This window comes from Octopus bimaculoides, chromosome 5, assembly GCF_046866305.1.
Source record: "Octopus bimaculoides isolate indiv1 chromosome 5, ASM4686630v1, whole genome shotgun sequence".
In the NCBI taxonomy this organism is placed as follows: Eukaryota; Metazoa; Mollusca; class Cephalopoda; order Octopoda; family Octopodidae; genus Octopus; species Octopus bimaculoides.
Genome location: NC_142932.1, coordinates 89,078,739 through 89,095,103, shown reverse-complemented (window position 1 = coordinate 89,095,103; position 16,365 = coordinate 89,078,739). Strand labels below are relative to the sequence as shown.

The window sequence follows — 16,365 nt, the reverse complement described above, 5'->3', positions numbered from 1 at the left end:
GTCCTCATTCTCTTGAGCAAGTCCCAAACACTTCACAATGCAAGTGGATTTGTGAAATTCAAACCAATTCTATTATTTCAACAACCTTCTTAAGTTTCTTTTAAAATCTACACCAAATAGTAATATTAACTTTAAAAAGATTCAACTTTTGTCATTTTTGAATAAAACTTGCAACTAAAAGCAATTTTTCAAAGTGCTCTAGTAAATCAATTTCCAGTTAAAAAATTTAAAAAAGAAAAAGACTGGTGGAATATTGTATGTTGATTTATTTGAAGACAGTTATAAGGGAGGGATGGGCAAGTAGCCACTAAAGGTTTACTTACAGTAAAATATCGAATAAGTTTTATCAGAAACTTTCAATGAAAGTCACTAGTCAAAAAAATAGTGTGAGAAGCTTGCTGTATACAAACAGCTGCTGAAGGACAATGATCAATGGATGAAATGTATAGATGGCCGTGTGCTTCATTCATCTAAAATAGGAGTAACATTAATTGTAGCCTCCCCTGTAAGATCCACCCCAACCACCATAATCACTGCTGCCTGAAAATAAAGTTATAGAAGGTAAAAAAATATTAGGATATAGAAACCACAAGACTATATATCCTGGTTTCATTACTGAACATAAAACACTTTCGTAATTAAAATTGTATGCTTAAAACTATGTTAAATATATGAAAACTAAAGATTACTCACTTTACAATATTCAAAGTTAAAAACATAATAGATCACATAAATGCTAATGTAACATTACAGCAGTTATAAAATGGTTACATGTCAATATTTACAAAATATAAACCCAGTTACAAGAAAATAAGGATCTAAACAATATTTATATTATACTTTTGAATTAGACATGAATAAGCAGTTCAAGAGAGGAAGTAATTTAACAGGTAACTATACTTTAAAATTTGCATGTTAGTGCAGCGTAAATTTAGCAGCGACATGTATATTATATACATTTAGTTGTAAACCTTGATTTATTCATATCTGATATTCATATCCTACACTTCAAGTTAAAAAACTGTTCAACTCACCAAGTGTATTTTTACCAGCTGGTTCTGTTCTGTCTCCTCCGTTTGTTATCTGTTATGAAAGTAGTTGAGATAGAAAGGGTTAAATACTCAGTAAGAAAAAGAGCCAAGAATGTTTGAGGAAGAACAAGACAATTAGTAAACTAGTTGACAATTCTAAAATTGATTTTCATTTAAGTAGATTTAGTACAAAGAGCATAGAGGTAAATATGGGAAGTGGTGAATATATATATTGACATATTTGGAGAAATAAATTTTATATATATATATATACATATATACTAGCAGAGGCACCCGGCGTTGCTTGGGAATGAAATTGTTGCTTATATACTTGAAGAAAAAAAGGCAAAATATGCTGTATAGAAATTTGAGAGGACATTCTGTAGATGGACTCTCAGATGAATGATGGCTGGGCGCCTGTCATGAATGGGGAAAATTGAAGATGTGCCAAAAAGCCTCATTGGTACTTGGAAACTTTTACGAAAATGAAAATGGGGATTAAATGAAAAAAATGATTTACGTGAATATCCTCACAAGAGTAATTGAAATAAATGGCGATTGTGGAATCCCCCACGCACACGTGCGCGCATACACACGTGTCTTTGTAAATATGTTTGTATACATTTATGTATGTGTGTGTTTGTAAGAGACAGAGTGTGAGTGAGAGAAGTTTGTTGTCATGTATACGTACATGCATAAATATACATACATCTTTGGATGTATGCATATGACAACACAGCCCTTGACTCACTCACACTGTCTTACAAACACGCACGCGTGCGCATACACACGTCTTTGTAAATATGTTTGTATACATTTATGTATGTGTGTGTTTGTAAGAGACAGAGTGTGAGTGAGTGAAGGGGTGCGTGTGTATGTGTGTGAGAGAGTGAGAGAGCGGTGTGTATGTAGTATTTACTCTCTCTCTCTCATACAGACTCACACACAAAATAGAGATGGAAGCTTTTTGCCGTTGTTAAGTCAATACCGGAAGTTAACATTGAGGAACCTTTTTAAAGAAGTGAATCTTAAATATAAAGCAATATTATTTATTTTTAATTAAAAAAATCAAATGAAGGGCCTAAGATTTATCCGAGGTCAAATTATTCACGCATCACAAGTATGGAAGCACTTGGTGAAGTTGATTTCACGTGAAAAGCGATTACACACACATCTGTTTTATATATAGTATAGATATATATACATCAGGCAATAAAGTCATTCAAATTTCACTTAGTCTTGATTTTAATGTGGATGGAGATAAACACACACACTAATTAAAGTGAGCTTTTACCATGTCACCCAAACTGGCTCAATGTCAAACCCAAACATTCCCTGCTAATCACCCTAGTATTTATTTGTAAGACTCAAGTTTAGGAAATCAAATCAATCTTCAAAAGACGGTTTCCATAACAAGGACATTACATTTCAGTCAAAAAATAAACTGGCACAATATTTACAAAATTTATAATGAAGCATCCATCTACTCTCGTACAATTTAACTTAAAGCTGCTTTCTTTAATATCACAAAACATTACATAAAATTCAGCATTTCAGGAAGACAATTCAAATCGCAATACAACATTTTCAAAAACAAACAGCAAGTGACATTTTTATAATTTAATCTTTAGAAAAATGCCCAACAAAATTTTATGATAATCTGAAACAATGAAAAATGTAGTTTCTATATTTTACAATTTTGCTAGATGCCCTGCTTAATACAATATCTTTAATCAACTAAATTATCAAAAGTATATTGCTTTGAAAATCATTACCTGAGCATTAAGTGAACCCAACAAAAGCAACAACCCAAAATTTACAGAGACACTCCCTCTTCACTCAATTCATTATCTGAGAAAATATATTTCAGTACAATCATTGAAATAGAAATCCACTTGGAATCAATAATTACCATAGTTCATGCTGTCATTTCCATAGCCTCTGTTACCAGACTGATAGCCATAGCTATTGCTCTGATCAAGTCCATGACCCCATGACTGGTTACCATACTGACCACCCATTTGGTTTGGATTCAGTAATTGTTGACTGGAATAAAATTGTAATCAGAAAATTACCACTGAATAACGTTAACATATACAAATATACATTATTATAAATAATTAGGAGTGAAATTAAGACTTGTTTATAAACTAATTAGCCTACAAATTTCAATTTTGATAAAGATAACTATTTTGTACATTCTGATGCTGCAAAGTTAAATTTTGTTTCATTACAAAATGCTTTCCCATAAGGAAATACTTCCTGTATTTTAATTAAGCACTAATTTACAGAACTATCTGTTCAAAAAGAAGAAGACCTTTTGTAATACTCACCCTAAAAGGCTAGTCAGACCCTTCAATAATTCACTGGTCTGAGAAAGTGCTGCAGTTACATTTTGGCTTCCTTGGGTCCTAATAGTAAAAGAAATAAATTTATACATATACTTAGAAAAACTTTCATTTTTTATTTTTTTGGCAACAGAATCAATATAACAGTTCAAACTTCACAAAATTATCCAAATTATAACCATACTAACCAGTTGTTGTTACCACCATCGATCAAATGTCTTCGGTTACCTCGATCCATACGTCCACCTTGTATAAATTGTCCAGGCTAAAATCATCACAAAGAAAAGTCATAAAATGAACCAAATAATCTTATATCTCAACTAAATGCATTCAACAATTTGGAATTATAATTATAAAAATAATTGTCAAAGCCAAAGAACATTGCAGGCTTATGTTTGAAGTATTTTAGGAATTTTTCTTAACTTCATAGGTTTTGTTACGCTTTCTCAGCCTAACTTCATATGAATAATTTCTAATCTATTTAGACTCATTTCAAAGAATGGAAGTTATACGAAGAATAGAAATGTCAAATTATCTGGACAACGGGTGAATTTCCATACAACCCAAATCATTAGGTATACAAATAACATGTCCAAATACATAAAAGACATGGATCTATAATAAGGGTGGAAAATGGTAAATTCAGAAAGAAAAATAAAGAAACTTACTCCTCTTCTACCTGGTCGGCGCTCAGGAGACCATCTCTGTTGCCTTTGTTGCACCTGCTGCAGTCTCTTGCCTGAAAAAGTAAATTTTTAAAATTAGAACATTTATTTTTATGTATGCACTAGTTACATCAATAAATTAAGTCTCTGAATCCCAAACGTGAAATTTAGCAACGTTTTAATAGATTTTTAATATTGAATGATTACTACAGGAAAAACAACAAGAACAATTACACTGGTGAGAAAGAGACTGCATTCAATTCTTGCATAGAACAAAGTTTTGAAAATGAGAAACAACCTCACCATCTAAATGGTCTTACATTGGATTTAAAACAAATCAGCATTACAACTGCCATTGTCATGAGAAACTAATTACAATTATTTACACAAAATCTATAAGGTTGTCATTTAATGTCCATTATCCTTGCTGGCATGGGTTGGACAGTTTGACCAGAGCTGGTAAGCTGGGGAACTAAGTGCTTTTCAAAGATGATTGAGAAAGCTCTATTTGGACTGAGCATGATTTTAACCTGAAAATCCTAGGACAGTCTTAGGCATAAAATTGGTTTCAAATTTTGGTACAAAGCTTGCAATTTCAGGGGATAGGGTAAGCCAATGATATCAAACCCCAGTATCCAATTGGTACTTATTGAAAAAATTAGATCACTAAAATGCTTTGTTTTATATTTGTTTTGGGTTCAGCTAATGTGGACATTTGCATATTGGAATAAATGCTACTACTGTATGTATTGTGCCTAAGTAAACAGTTTTCTGTATCCTATCAAGAGGAACACCACAATGACTGTAGCAGTAATTGCATAGTTATTAAAATTAAGGTAATGTTAAAATATTAGGACAGCTAGCTGGCAGAATCGTTAGCACGCTGAGCGAAATGCTCAGCGGTATTTTGTCAGCCGTTATGTTCGGAGTTCAAATTCCACCAAGGTCGAATTTGCCTTTAATCCTTTCGGGGTTGATTAAATAAGTACCAGTTATACACTGGGGTTGATGTAATCGACTTAATCCCTTTGTCTGTCCTCGTTTGTCTCCTATGTTTAGCCCCCAGTGGGCAATAAAGAAATATTAAAATATATTAAATATAGGTGCAGGAGTGGCTGTGTGGTAAGTAGCTTGCTTACCAACCACATGGTTCTGGGTTCATTCCCACTGCGTGGCACCTTGGGCAAGTGTCATCTACTATAGCCTCGGGCCGACCAAAGCCTTGTGAGTGGATTCGGTAGACGGAAACTGAAAGAAGCCCGTCGTATATATGTATATATATGTATGTGTGTATATGTTTGTATGTCTGTGTCTGTCCCCCCCAACATCGCTTGACAACCGATGCTGGTGTGTTTATGTCCCCATAACTTAGCGGTTCAGCAAAAGAGACCGATAGAATAAGTACTAGGCATCCAAAGAATAAGTCCTGGGGTCGATTTGCTCGACTAAAGGCGGTGCTCCAGCATGGCCACAGTCAAATGACTGAAACAAGTAAAAGAGTAAGTATTGTTACAACATACCTTTTTTAGACTGATTCTTACGCCGGTGTGAAAAATTGGCATAACGACCTTTCTGTTGATTGTTCTGGTATTTAGATTTCTTATCACCTGTTAAGAGAAAATTTTTTTTCAATTTCCAAGTCTTAAATCCACATTATTGAAGTCTCAACATTTTCAGCACCAGTTTGCTTTCAAATCTATGAACAATCCCCACCAAACACATGAGTCACCATGAACAATGTCTTGCCAATACAATGCATTCTTGTGTTAGTTTATAGCTCAGCCAAAATAATCTTTCTATAAGGATTGATTCCTATCTTTGGCAACTTGCTTAGTTATGCCTAATCCCTCCACAAGATCATCTCTGATCCTGCCAGTGTTAAAATCCACACGCCACCACATTTCAAAATTAAGAACTTAATTATGGCTTCCATACACCCCCAATTCTACAGGGGATTTGCTGTTTACTTCCCAGAGCCCCCCGCTCTTGAAAACATCAGCAAAAGCACTTAATATATATGCTACTACTTCTAACACCTCTTTAGAGATATCACTTGTATATTAATCATGAATGACCTGTATAAATTTTGGATTTTAATACTACAAATGACTGAGCCAAAAAATTTAGAGTTCATTGTCATCAATGTAGATACTGCCTAAAACATATCTTCTTGCAAGAATTAAATGCTTACCTTCTTTCGATGCATGAGAAATTAGATCAAAAGTTAATGTATTGTCTTTAATTTGCAGATCCTTATTCTCAGCAATGATATTTTCAGCATCTTGTCGACTGCGACACTCCACCATGGCATAACTAAATAGATAAAAAACAGGGGTGGGAAAAGAAAATTCCAAATTAATAAACAAGAAAAGAAAAGGAACTTTGGAGAAGTTTGGTTAATATAAGCAATAGAACAAAATTAGACGACTATTCTTTAGTTGTTAATGGAGAAAATTGTAAAGAAAGTTCAGACACTGGTCTAGCAACGTGAACAGTAACAGTATAATTAAAGCAGCTGTAAATAAATGGCAGAACATTTCATGGTTGAATGGCTTGCAACTGTAAAATGATTTGAACAGAATTCATACCGATACTCAGATTTACATAGAAATGACAATTGTTTTTCTAGAGGATGAAGGGGCATAAGTAGAATGTCTTACCCAATGTATAACAGGGATTTAAAGTTTAAATACACTAATACCCAGGCTGATGAATTTGCATTAAAAACAACCTGCCACAATCAATTCCACTTAAAACAGCAATAATTGTATCTATGGCACTAGATTCATTAAACTGAATGAAGTTGTTAAAAGATAAAAATAAAAGCCTATATTGTAAGATTGATTCTAACAAGATTAGACTTTCCTTCTTTAAATTTGTTTCTCCACTTTTTACATTTGTATGTTAATTCTTTTACCATATATTTGTTAGAAAACACTGCGTTTGTTTCAATTTAGTGTAACAACTCATTAAGCTGACTGGTACAAAAGGGTTAAATGGGAATATGTAATACTGCTTGGTCTACTATTTAATTAAAACATTAACCGCTAACATTTTAAACAAAATCTAAATCCACTGAAAAAGGTGCTTTTTCAAAAAGAGCAATAGTCTTTTTCTGGCAAGTCAAATGACTACATAGAAGCCCACATGTTCGGAGTGAACCAAAAGGGGACCTCCATGTTGTTTTTTTAGCTTGCTTGAAATAACACAATATCAAACTAAAATTCAGAAGACCTATTTTTTCTTTAAATATAGAGAGTTAAAAATTCTTTGATTCAGTTAATCTATATTTCTCACCCAAGAAAAACTATGCTGTATTTTTTTAAAAAGCTAAACTAAATGAATTTTTAAAAATATATTTACCTATTTTTATTGAAAATATAGGTGTATAGAAGACTATGCTTTGAGAAATTTCTAAGGCAGTACAAAGCAAAACCATTAGGATGTTAAAATGGATTTCTGTGCATATCTACGTGTATGACATTAATAGGTGAAGTGTTTTACTTTACCCATAACTACTAAGCGGGAAACTTGCTTAAATGTTACATGCCCTAAGAACTGAACAGGAAAATACAAGGTAGCAGTGGGAAGCAACAAAGCTAAATACATTAAAGAAAGAATTGAAATAAAACTATGAAGTCCCTATTTCATCTATTGATTACACAATTTCCAAGTTTGTGTAGTTTAGAAAATCATTTTCTTTCAAGATTTGTATTTAATGGCATATATAAATTTAATATAATTAGCCCATCAACATTTAAATTAGTTAAAAAATTTACTCAGCTTCCAAAAAAAAATTTTAATTACGATTGTCATACTTTTGTAAGTTTTTTTTTTTCTTCGTCCCTTAGGAAATGTTTAAAAACATTTTGAACATCAATTCAACAAGGCCCACATAACACTCCCCACAGATTAGCTGATATCTAAATAGATTCCTATCAAATACAATTTTAGTAGAATTATTATGTGAACATTTTAAGAAACTATGGGGGCAAAAAATTTTAACCAAAAAAACAAAAAACCCTAATATGAATCTAGTTTTCAATATACAAATTTGTTTTTTATCCAAATCAATGAAACATTAAAAATATGCACTAAAATACAAAAAATACACAGGAAAAAATAAAGGGTTCAACTTGAAGCAAAATTTGAGATGTGTTTTTGAGTATGCAGGTATGTGTTTTTGATTTTCCCTCCAGAAATTTTTATAGTGCCATTCAGAAAAATGGTGCAAGGATCAATAAAAGATCCTGACAAATATAAATCCTTAAAAGATGTGCAATAAGAAAACAACTTTAGTTAAGTGACAAAAGTCACAAAAATATCACAGCAGAATAATTGGCATCAGTAAATGGAAAACTGTACCAATGAAGAAAAGTAAATGCACAAGGTTGACAAATTACCCCTGATTCTGATCTTCCTCATTAAGTGGGATCACCACATTCCGGGCTGACGGGAATAATGCCTGAAGCTCCTCGACTGTGACTCCTTGTGGAATGTTGTTGACATAAAGGGAATAATCTTCCTTGTTCCCTGAAATTGTCAGGTGCTTACGATTGGGAGACAGTCTTAACAGATCAATGAGGATGCATTAACAAAAACAGGCAAGATTTGTAACAAGTTTAATCATAGAAGTCACAAAAAATAGCTTCTTCAAATGACATCAAGTGTTATTAGTGGTATCAATAGCTACAAAACTGGAATCATTTAGCCAGCAGGAAAAATGGTTTCCCATGCTGTCAAACAGATTACTCCTTATTCTTCTGTACTAAGACCAAATATTTAATAGTACTTAATATGCATTTACTAAAATGAAATGCAAAATATAAATGCTTGAATAAAAAAATTTCTAAATACCTAAATATGCATAAAAGCTTTCAATTTTATATTTTACACAAGCTAAGAAAATAGAAATGATTTAGTTTAAAACCAGTTCTATATTTAAGTTTAAAATATTTTAATAAAATTGTCTAAATCCTTAATTGTAATGAACAAACTTTAAAAGTTTACTTTATTTAAACTATAGTTTTTTTTATTTTTTTTTTTATTTCCAGTTTTTGTTTAGGTTAAAAGATACCATCAATGTTTTAAAACATCAAAAAAATGATCACACAAAAAAATGCAAATAATATTTATAAGGAAAAATGTAAAAATTACAAAAAAAAAAAATTTCAAATTAATCTGGGGATGCAATGAAGAATTGATTTTAAAACAAAGTTTGAATCTTGACATTTTAAAAAATAAAATCAACTTCATAATTAGCCAAATCATTTGGCTTCATTTAAACAGGTTGACTAGTTATTTTAAATAGCTGTACGATAAAATGATTAAAAAAAAATGCCAGCATCAAAACTAAGAGTAAAACCAGAAACTATGTTTGTTAGGTACAGTGAGAAAAATCAAATTCCCCTCTTATGTTCTCGTTATTTTAGTAACAATAAAGCTAAATAAAATCTGAATTCAAAAACAATCAATACTACTAAATTTCACACAACTGATTTACACTAACAACAACCCTCTCTCCCAAAGTATCCATTCTTCTTTAAGGAACACCATTCCAGAAATAGGCAATTACTTCTAAGATTAATTTTCCTATTTCTAGTCCATAACTTTGTAATTCCATTTCATTTCTGTATACCAGGTTTAGTTTCTAGTAATTATACTCATTTTTGCAACCTACTAGCTACACTAATTCTAGAATGACACTAGATTTGACTTAACTAAAACCACAGAAATGAGCAAAACCCCTACAAATAGAGTTCACATTCAAGTATCATACAGTTAAACTAAATACAGACCTCTGAATGCTACAAAAGCAAATATACTCAGATTTTATAAACTATCAAACACCTACCTCTTCTTTCGCCATCTTTTCCAGCTTTACCTAAGAAAAGATATACACACATACATTTCAGAAATACAAAAATCCTAGCAACAGTCTAAACCTCTGCATTTCTAGTTGTTTGATTACAAGTAGCAATACATTATCAACCCAGTATTGATGTAATGTAACTACAAAAGTAAAACAACGGTCTGACATTTCTCACAAGAACAAAGTTTAAAAGTCATCTTTCATTTCAAACGAAAGAAAAATTACCTTCTTCAGCTGGATCCCGTACAAATGGTTTACCATTTATCTCTTTGGGCAGTTTATTAAACACAGCTTCCGCTTCAGCTTCAGAAGCGAATTTCATTCGCATAAATCTACAAAGATAACGATCTGTTATTTAAGCATCATCCATAAATATTGTGGGCAAAAATCAATTATTTCAACCAAATACTTGACTAATGCCCAATTGTATCAACTCTGTAAAATTGATGGTATAATTTGAATTCAGAAATGCAGGTCTAATTATCTAGTTTAAACAACTAATTAACCCAGTCATTCCTGTAAAATGGTTGAGTAGGAAGAATAAACAGTATAAGAACCACACACAAAAGTATGCCTGTTCAAGCCATGCCAACATAAGAAAACACAAAATTAAAATGACAAAATTGTCCTCAAAATAATATTCTTGAATAAACATAGCTATACTTCAAATCATCTTTAGTATCACCTACACTTTATACACACATTTAACAGCTAATATTTTATATCTACCAATAACAGTACCACCAATTTACACATTATACATAGTGCTAACTTCAAGTAGGACCTGCAACAGAGCACATCCTCCTGTAGTGTTGACACATCAGAATTGCTAGACAAATTTCCCATGGATTCAACAACCTTTTTTACCACACATCCAGCACTCTTATCAATGGAAGTCTCCTAAATAAACATGATGACCAGCCAATCATTCTCTTAGATAAATGAGCTCAAAGCTCCAATTACTGATCCCTGCCTCTTCAAGAACAGGTTTTTGTTTCTTCAACAATTGCAATGTTGACATTGCTCTCAAGCCTTTTTCAGCTTTCACAATTTTTTTCTTGGTGTTCCAGTCTCCAAACACTGCTTAAAATTTAGTAACTATTCTCATGGAACATACCTATAATCTTTCTGGACACCAGCTGCTTAGTGTCTCAGGCCATCTAGCTCTTAAAATCCTGATCGTCTTGAGTGGTATATTCTTTAGCAATGAAAAAAAGTATTCACAGCCAGTTATCTATACTACTGCTTGGTGAGTACCATATTCACCTGGCTTGCAGGTTTTTTTTTTTATGAGCAGTTGGCTCTAGTTAACTGGAGTTAGTTTTGCAAATATGGCTCTAACAAGGTCATTATGGAGCTAATACTTCCGCTCAGGTTTTAATTAATACTCATCACATTACCAATACCATATACACATACCCTTTCCGATTTCCAGATTCTTCTTTTATGTAACGGATAGTCAAACATGTCGTATCATCCCAAAATTGTGATAGCTCAGACACTGCAATTTTTATATCTTCTAACTGCAACCGGGATATGGTGAACATATTAGGATATGGTCTTCCTAAAAATGGAATGAAAAGTTCACATTAAAAGTTGATTACATCCATTAAACATAAATAGTATTAAAAAAGCAAAAACATTACTCACTCAAATTCAAAGTGTTTTCATCCTCCTCTTCAGTTTTAGCTTTATCGCCATCTGCTTTATCTGGAAGAGTAATTTTTCAAATATAAAATTATTATTATTATTATTATTATTAATAGGTTTAGAACTATTCTACCTCATGGTTCTGAATCTACTTGAACATAATGAGCTAATTCTCAATACCACATCTAATTCATAATTTTACACAACCAGGCAAACAAGTTTCCACTATAGTTAGCAATCATTTTGGTTTCTATTTAATATTATGTATTATTGGAAAGTACAATTATTTCAGTTACCTACATTATCAACACACCCCACTCATGGTTGAGAACCTCTGTTCAACAATGAAAAAATAAAAACTGCAAATTTTTTTTTTTCCTTTTCGTTAGAGGGTAGGTTCCATTTGATAGTCCCTCCATGACCAACCAAAAAGAAGTTTTAAAGTATTACAAAAGTTCCACCATACAATCCTCAACATCCTTTACAGAATGTTATTTAGGTATAAATAAAATAATCAGAAAAATAAGCCTGCAAAATAATATTAACTGTAATATATGATTTATTCACTCGCTTATTCCAAACAAAACTAAAATAGCCTGATAACTTTAAACCAAGTTCAACAGCACAAAATGAACTGCATCAGTTAAAAACCAGAATGTAAAAATAAGATACATGAAAAAATAGTTGAAAGGAAATCTCACGTATGACATAACTTTCCCAAATATCTATTTGAAAGTATATTTATGAAAAATGGAATAATCAATGAAATATTAAAATCTCAGTTAATTCCATCTGACTGAGATCCGTTTGACTGATGCAGATTAAGACACTTAAGTATTCAAAAGGCCTGCAAGTAAAACCTCTAAAGATTAACAGAAAGGGTCACAAAAAAACCCTACATCATTAGGAAGCATGTAGCAGCTGGCTTTACAATCAATTTGGTGAGATTTAGTAAATATACAAATTCAGGTATACCAACTGCATGCAATTATAAACCTAAGGCAATAGACTGCTAAGATGTCTCTAGCACAATACCAAATAGTGGGTAAAATTATAGAACTTATAACTACCTATATGAAAAATATACAGAAGTGAGATTATGTATATCAGTTACACATATTAAAGAACAAAAAACAGAGACATCATACAAATTGCCCCAGGCCTATCCGTTGCAAAAGACATGATCTGACATGGAATAAAGAAAAAATGAAATAAAGGCATTCTATTGTGAAAATCGTCCAGCAATGACAAGCTACTCAGCAAATGTGTGTGTGTTTATAATGTTAAGGATAAATTGTGGGAAAAAAACTAAAGCTCAAAAACTATTCCATGTAGAAAAATATGAACCTACCCAAATCAGTTCTTGGTTCTATATGAATTTACTGTTTTAGATTCACTTAAAACCTCTTAAAATGTTATAATTTATGTTCTAAGCACCAGTTTAATGACAAAGTATTCACCAAATTCTTCATTAGTTTCAAAAATTAACTGACACAAAGAGTGTATTTAAATAAAATATAGTAATAAAAGGGTTAATAACCTAACCAGGAATAAAGTTATTCTCATAAGTGACCTATCCCAAATGATTGCAACAGTGAACTCTGGCTAACAGTACTCAAGAGCAAGTTGGTAATGTAACATTAGACAACAAATAAGTCTACCATGCAAGAACTAGATGGTTCCACCAACATGTTTCTGGCAAGTTTCACTCACATATGGTCAAACCCGAAACCGTTGCAATGTTTACCAAAAATGTCTGCATCCAGTAAAGATAATTGGAGAAGCCTCAAAATCCTAGCACACACAAGACATTGCCCAAAACTTTAGCAAACAATCAATAAATTATACCAAATTGAGCCCCCAGTTGGCCTTGATCAAGCAGATCTCTTTCCCAAAGCATTCCAGCCATCTCACTCCACTATGATATACTCTAGGTCATTTTCCTATGTGCTTTCTTTTTAAAGATGACTCAAGAGATCTGCCTATTTCTAAAAAATTCAGCAACCGCAGCAGCTCCATCATTAGCTCAAATTACATTTAGGATTTTAATTTTTGCACCAACTGTGTTGAAAGTTAGTTTGTTGATTATGAATCTGGCAAAATATAGTATCTCAGCTACCATGACGGTAAAATAAGATGAGAAAATGATTACAACTATTCCCAACAACTACCTATAAGATTGGTTAAGGTGGCAAGAATAGCAGTGAATGTATGCATACCCTTGTCAGCACAAGCATAGTTATGAGGTTAAGAAACAGCATGTAGATCAAGATGCAATCCCACTGAGCAGTGCCTTGGCCCAAGTCTGCAAGTGAAATTGGATAGGCCAAGAAAGTGCAGATAATTAACTGGATGGATTGTACCAATTCTTGTAATTTTTCTGCTGATGCAAGCATTTGGACAAAGTCTACAGGAAAACAGCTCCTGATAAACCACTAATTTTGAGGGCTCTGCTCTTCATGACCCTAACCCATTTCCAAGAAAGAAAAAAAAATCACAATCTGATCACCAAGATAGCCAGAGCTTGGAAAACATTTTAGAATTGCTGGAAAATCTAAATATTCCAACAAAAATGACAGGGTTTCAAAATTTTTCTTAGTTGCTTCATCTATTCTCTTTTCCCCACTTTTCAGTCTTACTCAGGACTTACTAAACAATATTAAAATTTGAGCACTTCTTTGTTTTTGCTCAGCATGTGAAAATTAAACAAAAATTAGGAATTCATTTGAATGCATGTACAATATCTTTATTTCAATTTACTGCTTTTCAACAATGTATTTTTCTGATGTATATTTCCTTGTAGCAACTTTTGCAATGTTATTACCAATGTATCATCATAATTTTGTCTTGATTAATGCATTTCATGAAATTGTCAAAACCAAAGAAAAAGATGCTTTGCAGCAAAAGTTCTCAATAGTTTCTTTATAATTTAATAGATTCTATATATGAACTACTACCTTTAGTTCTTGATAGTTACAGGTGTTGAATGATTTCCATAAAAATTTGTAACAATTTAAGAGAAAAATAAAACTGGAGTAACATCAATGACAAGCACAACTGAAATTTCATTTATATTCAGTTACTGAAAATGTAACCTCAATACGAAGTTGTACAGTAAATACTTCACCAAATTATTCATTTTAAGGACAGCAACAGCTATGCTCATTATGAAGAGAGATTCCTATCAGGAGTTATATTACTTAAAAATATTGAGGTGCATAATTCAGACGCTTGCTTTGCAACATATTTTCAGATTCAAGTCACACTTTGTGAACTTTTGGGCAAGTGTCTTCTATACTCCAGAAAAACCAATGCCTTTTGAGTGAATTTTTAATAGATGGAAACTTCAGAAGCCAGCAGATATTCATGTACAGACGTGTCTCCCTCACAGCTTGTTAACTAGTGTTGGTTTATTGATGTAATCCTTAGTTCAGTGATAAGAGACAGAATAAGTTCCAGATTTCTAAGTATTAGGGTCAATTTGAGCAATAAACCTAAAGAAATAGCCCAGCATGGCCAGTCCAATGATAAAACAAAAATTATGTTCTACCCATCTGGATTTTTTTTTGTTAATGGACTTTTTGTGACCTTTAACTTTTGAAACTACATTTAATCGAAATACACTAGTTTTAATTTGGAAAATCAAGAATTTTTTCAATATATTTGGAACAGAATATTCTTCCAGAAAATCGTTTTTAAATAACATTAAAATGTGTAACATGGAACCAGAGGTTGGTGTGTATTGGTATCAAAGGAGTTAATCCCAAATTTTGACTATTTTCCCCATGACAAAGAACCATCTGTTTGGAATGATTTACTTTACAAAGCAAGAGCTTTACCATTTCCACTTGTAGCTCTATAAGTTACATACAAAAATACAATAAGTGAAAGTCGATTTCAGTGATATATTTAGCATGGAAATAGTTTAAAGCTCAGTCCTCCCCTATTCATCATAGTCCTAGACCATAACAGGAGTTTGAGGCTGTCTATGGGAACTCCTAGTTCTCATAAACAATCTATAGTGGAATCAGGAAATTCCAGGCAAGGAAGCTAGACCTAGAATCAAGAAACCTTAAGACAAACTTAGCAGGCAAAGGTTTCAGTAAATAGGAAAGAAAAGATATTTGTGTCTTCAGGGAAATGACTCTTCAGTATATGCACAGCTGGGTTCCTTCAATTTCGAGCTATCTTACCTGCACCACCTATCCTTTTTCTGTTGCTGACACCCTCCACCTGCTTAACTGCAGTCATCTGTTGCTGTAATTAAATGTGATTAGAACTACATGCTTCCCTAATACCACTGATCCTTCTCACTGCCTGGAACCACTTGATATCCATCTTTCATTAACGCTACTTTTTACATTCATCTCTCCTGTGCCCCTCCCTCCTTCATACATTTCTCACTCTTCCTATGCACTTACACTTGCCTCTCCCCTCACACTTTTGCAACTGACCAAAAAAAAAAAAAAAAAAAAAACCTCTTCCTCTCATCCTTGTCTACTGTATTACAATTACTATTTGAGTGCTCTTTGTTCCATTCTGTAGTCATCTACCGTCCTATCAACTTATACAAGTATCAACCCTCACCCATATTGACCCACTCACTATAACCACTCTTCAAACCCTAACCAATCTCCAGTCATCACCCACAATTTCCTATTCCTATAGTTGACAGATGATACTGTCTATTACAATTTTACACATGGAACAGGATGCAACTCAAACCAGCAGTGAAACAAAGAAAACTAATGTCCAGCTATCACACTCAGCATACTGGACAGTCACATTCCGATGGGCAC

The 16,365-nt window shown here is 32.6% G+C and overlaps 1 protein-coding gene across 3 annotated transcripts in view; it reads right to left on the bottom strand.

The window, feature by feature from the left end:
- Nucleotides 1–248: 248 nt before the first annotated feature.
- Nucleotides 249–16,365, bottom strand: part of LOC106869127 (uncharacterized) — a 31,670-nt gene continuing 15,553 nt past the window's right edge. For all 3 annotated transcript variants that reach the window (XM_089352566.1, XM_089352567.1, XM_014914690.3), the window contains exons 3-14: nucleotides 11,567–11,626; nucleotides 11,336–11,480; nucleotides 10,142–10,248; nucleotides 8,448–8,577; nucleotides 6,236–6,357; nucleotides 5,565–5,651; nucleotides 4,048–4,118; nucleotides 3,568–3,644; nucleotides 3,365–3,442; nucleotides 2,944–3,077; nucleotides 1,035–1,083; nucleotides 249–540 (exon numbers count right to left, since the gene is read on the bottom strand). In XM_089352566.1, coding sequence (XP_089208692.1) covers nucleotides 1,046–1,083; nucleotides 2,944–3,077; nucleotides 3,365–3,442; nucleotides 3,568–3,644; nucleotides 4,048–4,118; nucleotides 5,565–5,651; nucleotides 6,236–6,357; nucleotides 8,448–8,577; nucleotides 10,142–10,248; nucleotides 11,336–11,480; nucleotides 11,567–11,626 — 1,049 coding nt within the window. In that variant the 3' untranslated portion in view covers nucleotides 249–540; nucleotides 1,035–1,045. The remainder of the gene's footprint in view (nucleotides 541–1,034; nucleotides 1,084–2,943; nucleotides 3,078–3,364; nucleotides 3,443–3,567; nucleotides 3,645–4,047; nucleotides 4,119–5,564; nucleotides 5,652–6,235; nucleotides 6,358–8,447; nucleotides 8,578–10,141; nucleotides 10,249–11,335; nucleotides 11,481–11,566; nucleotides 11,627–16,365) is intronic.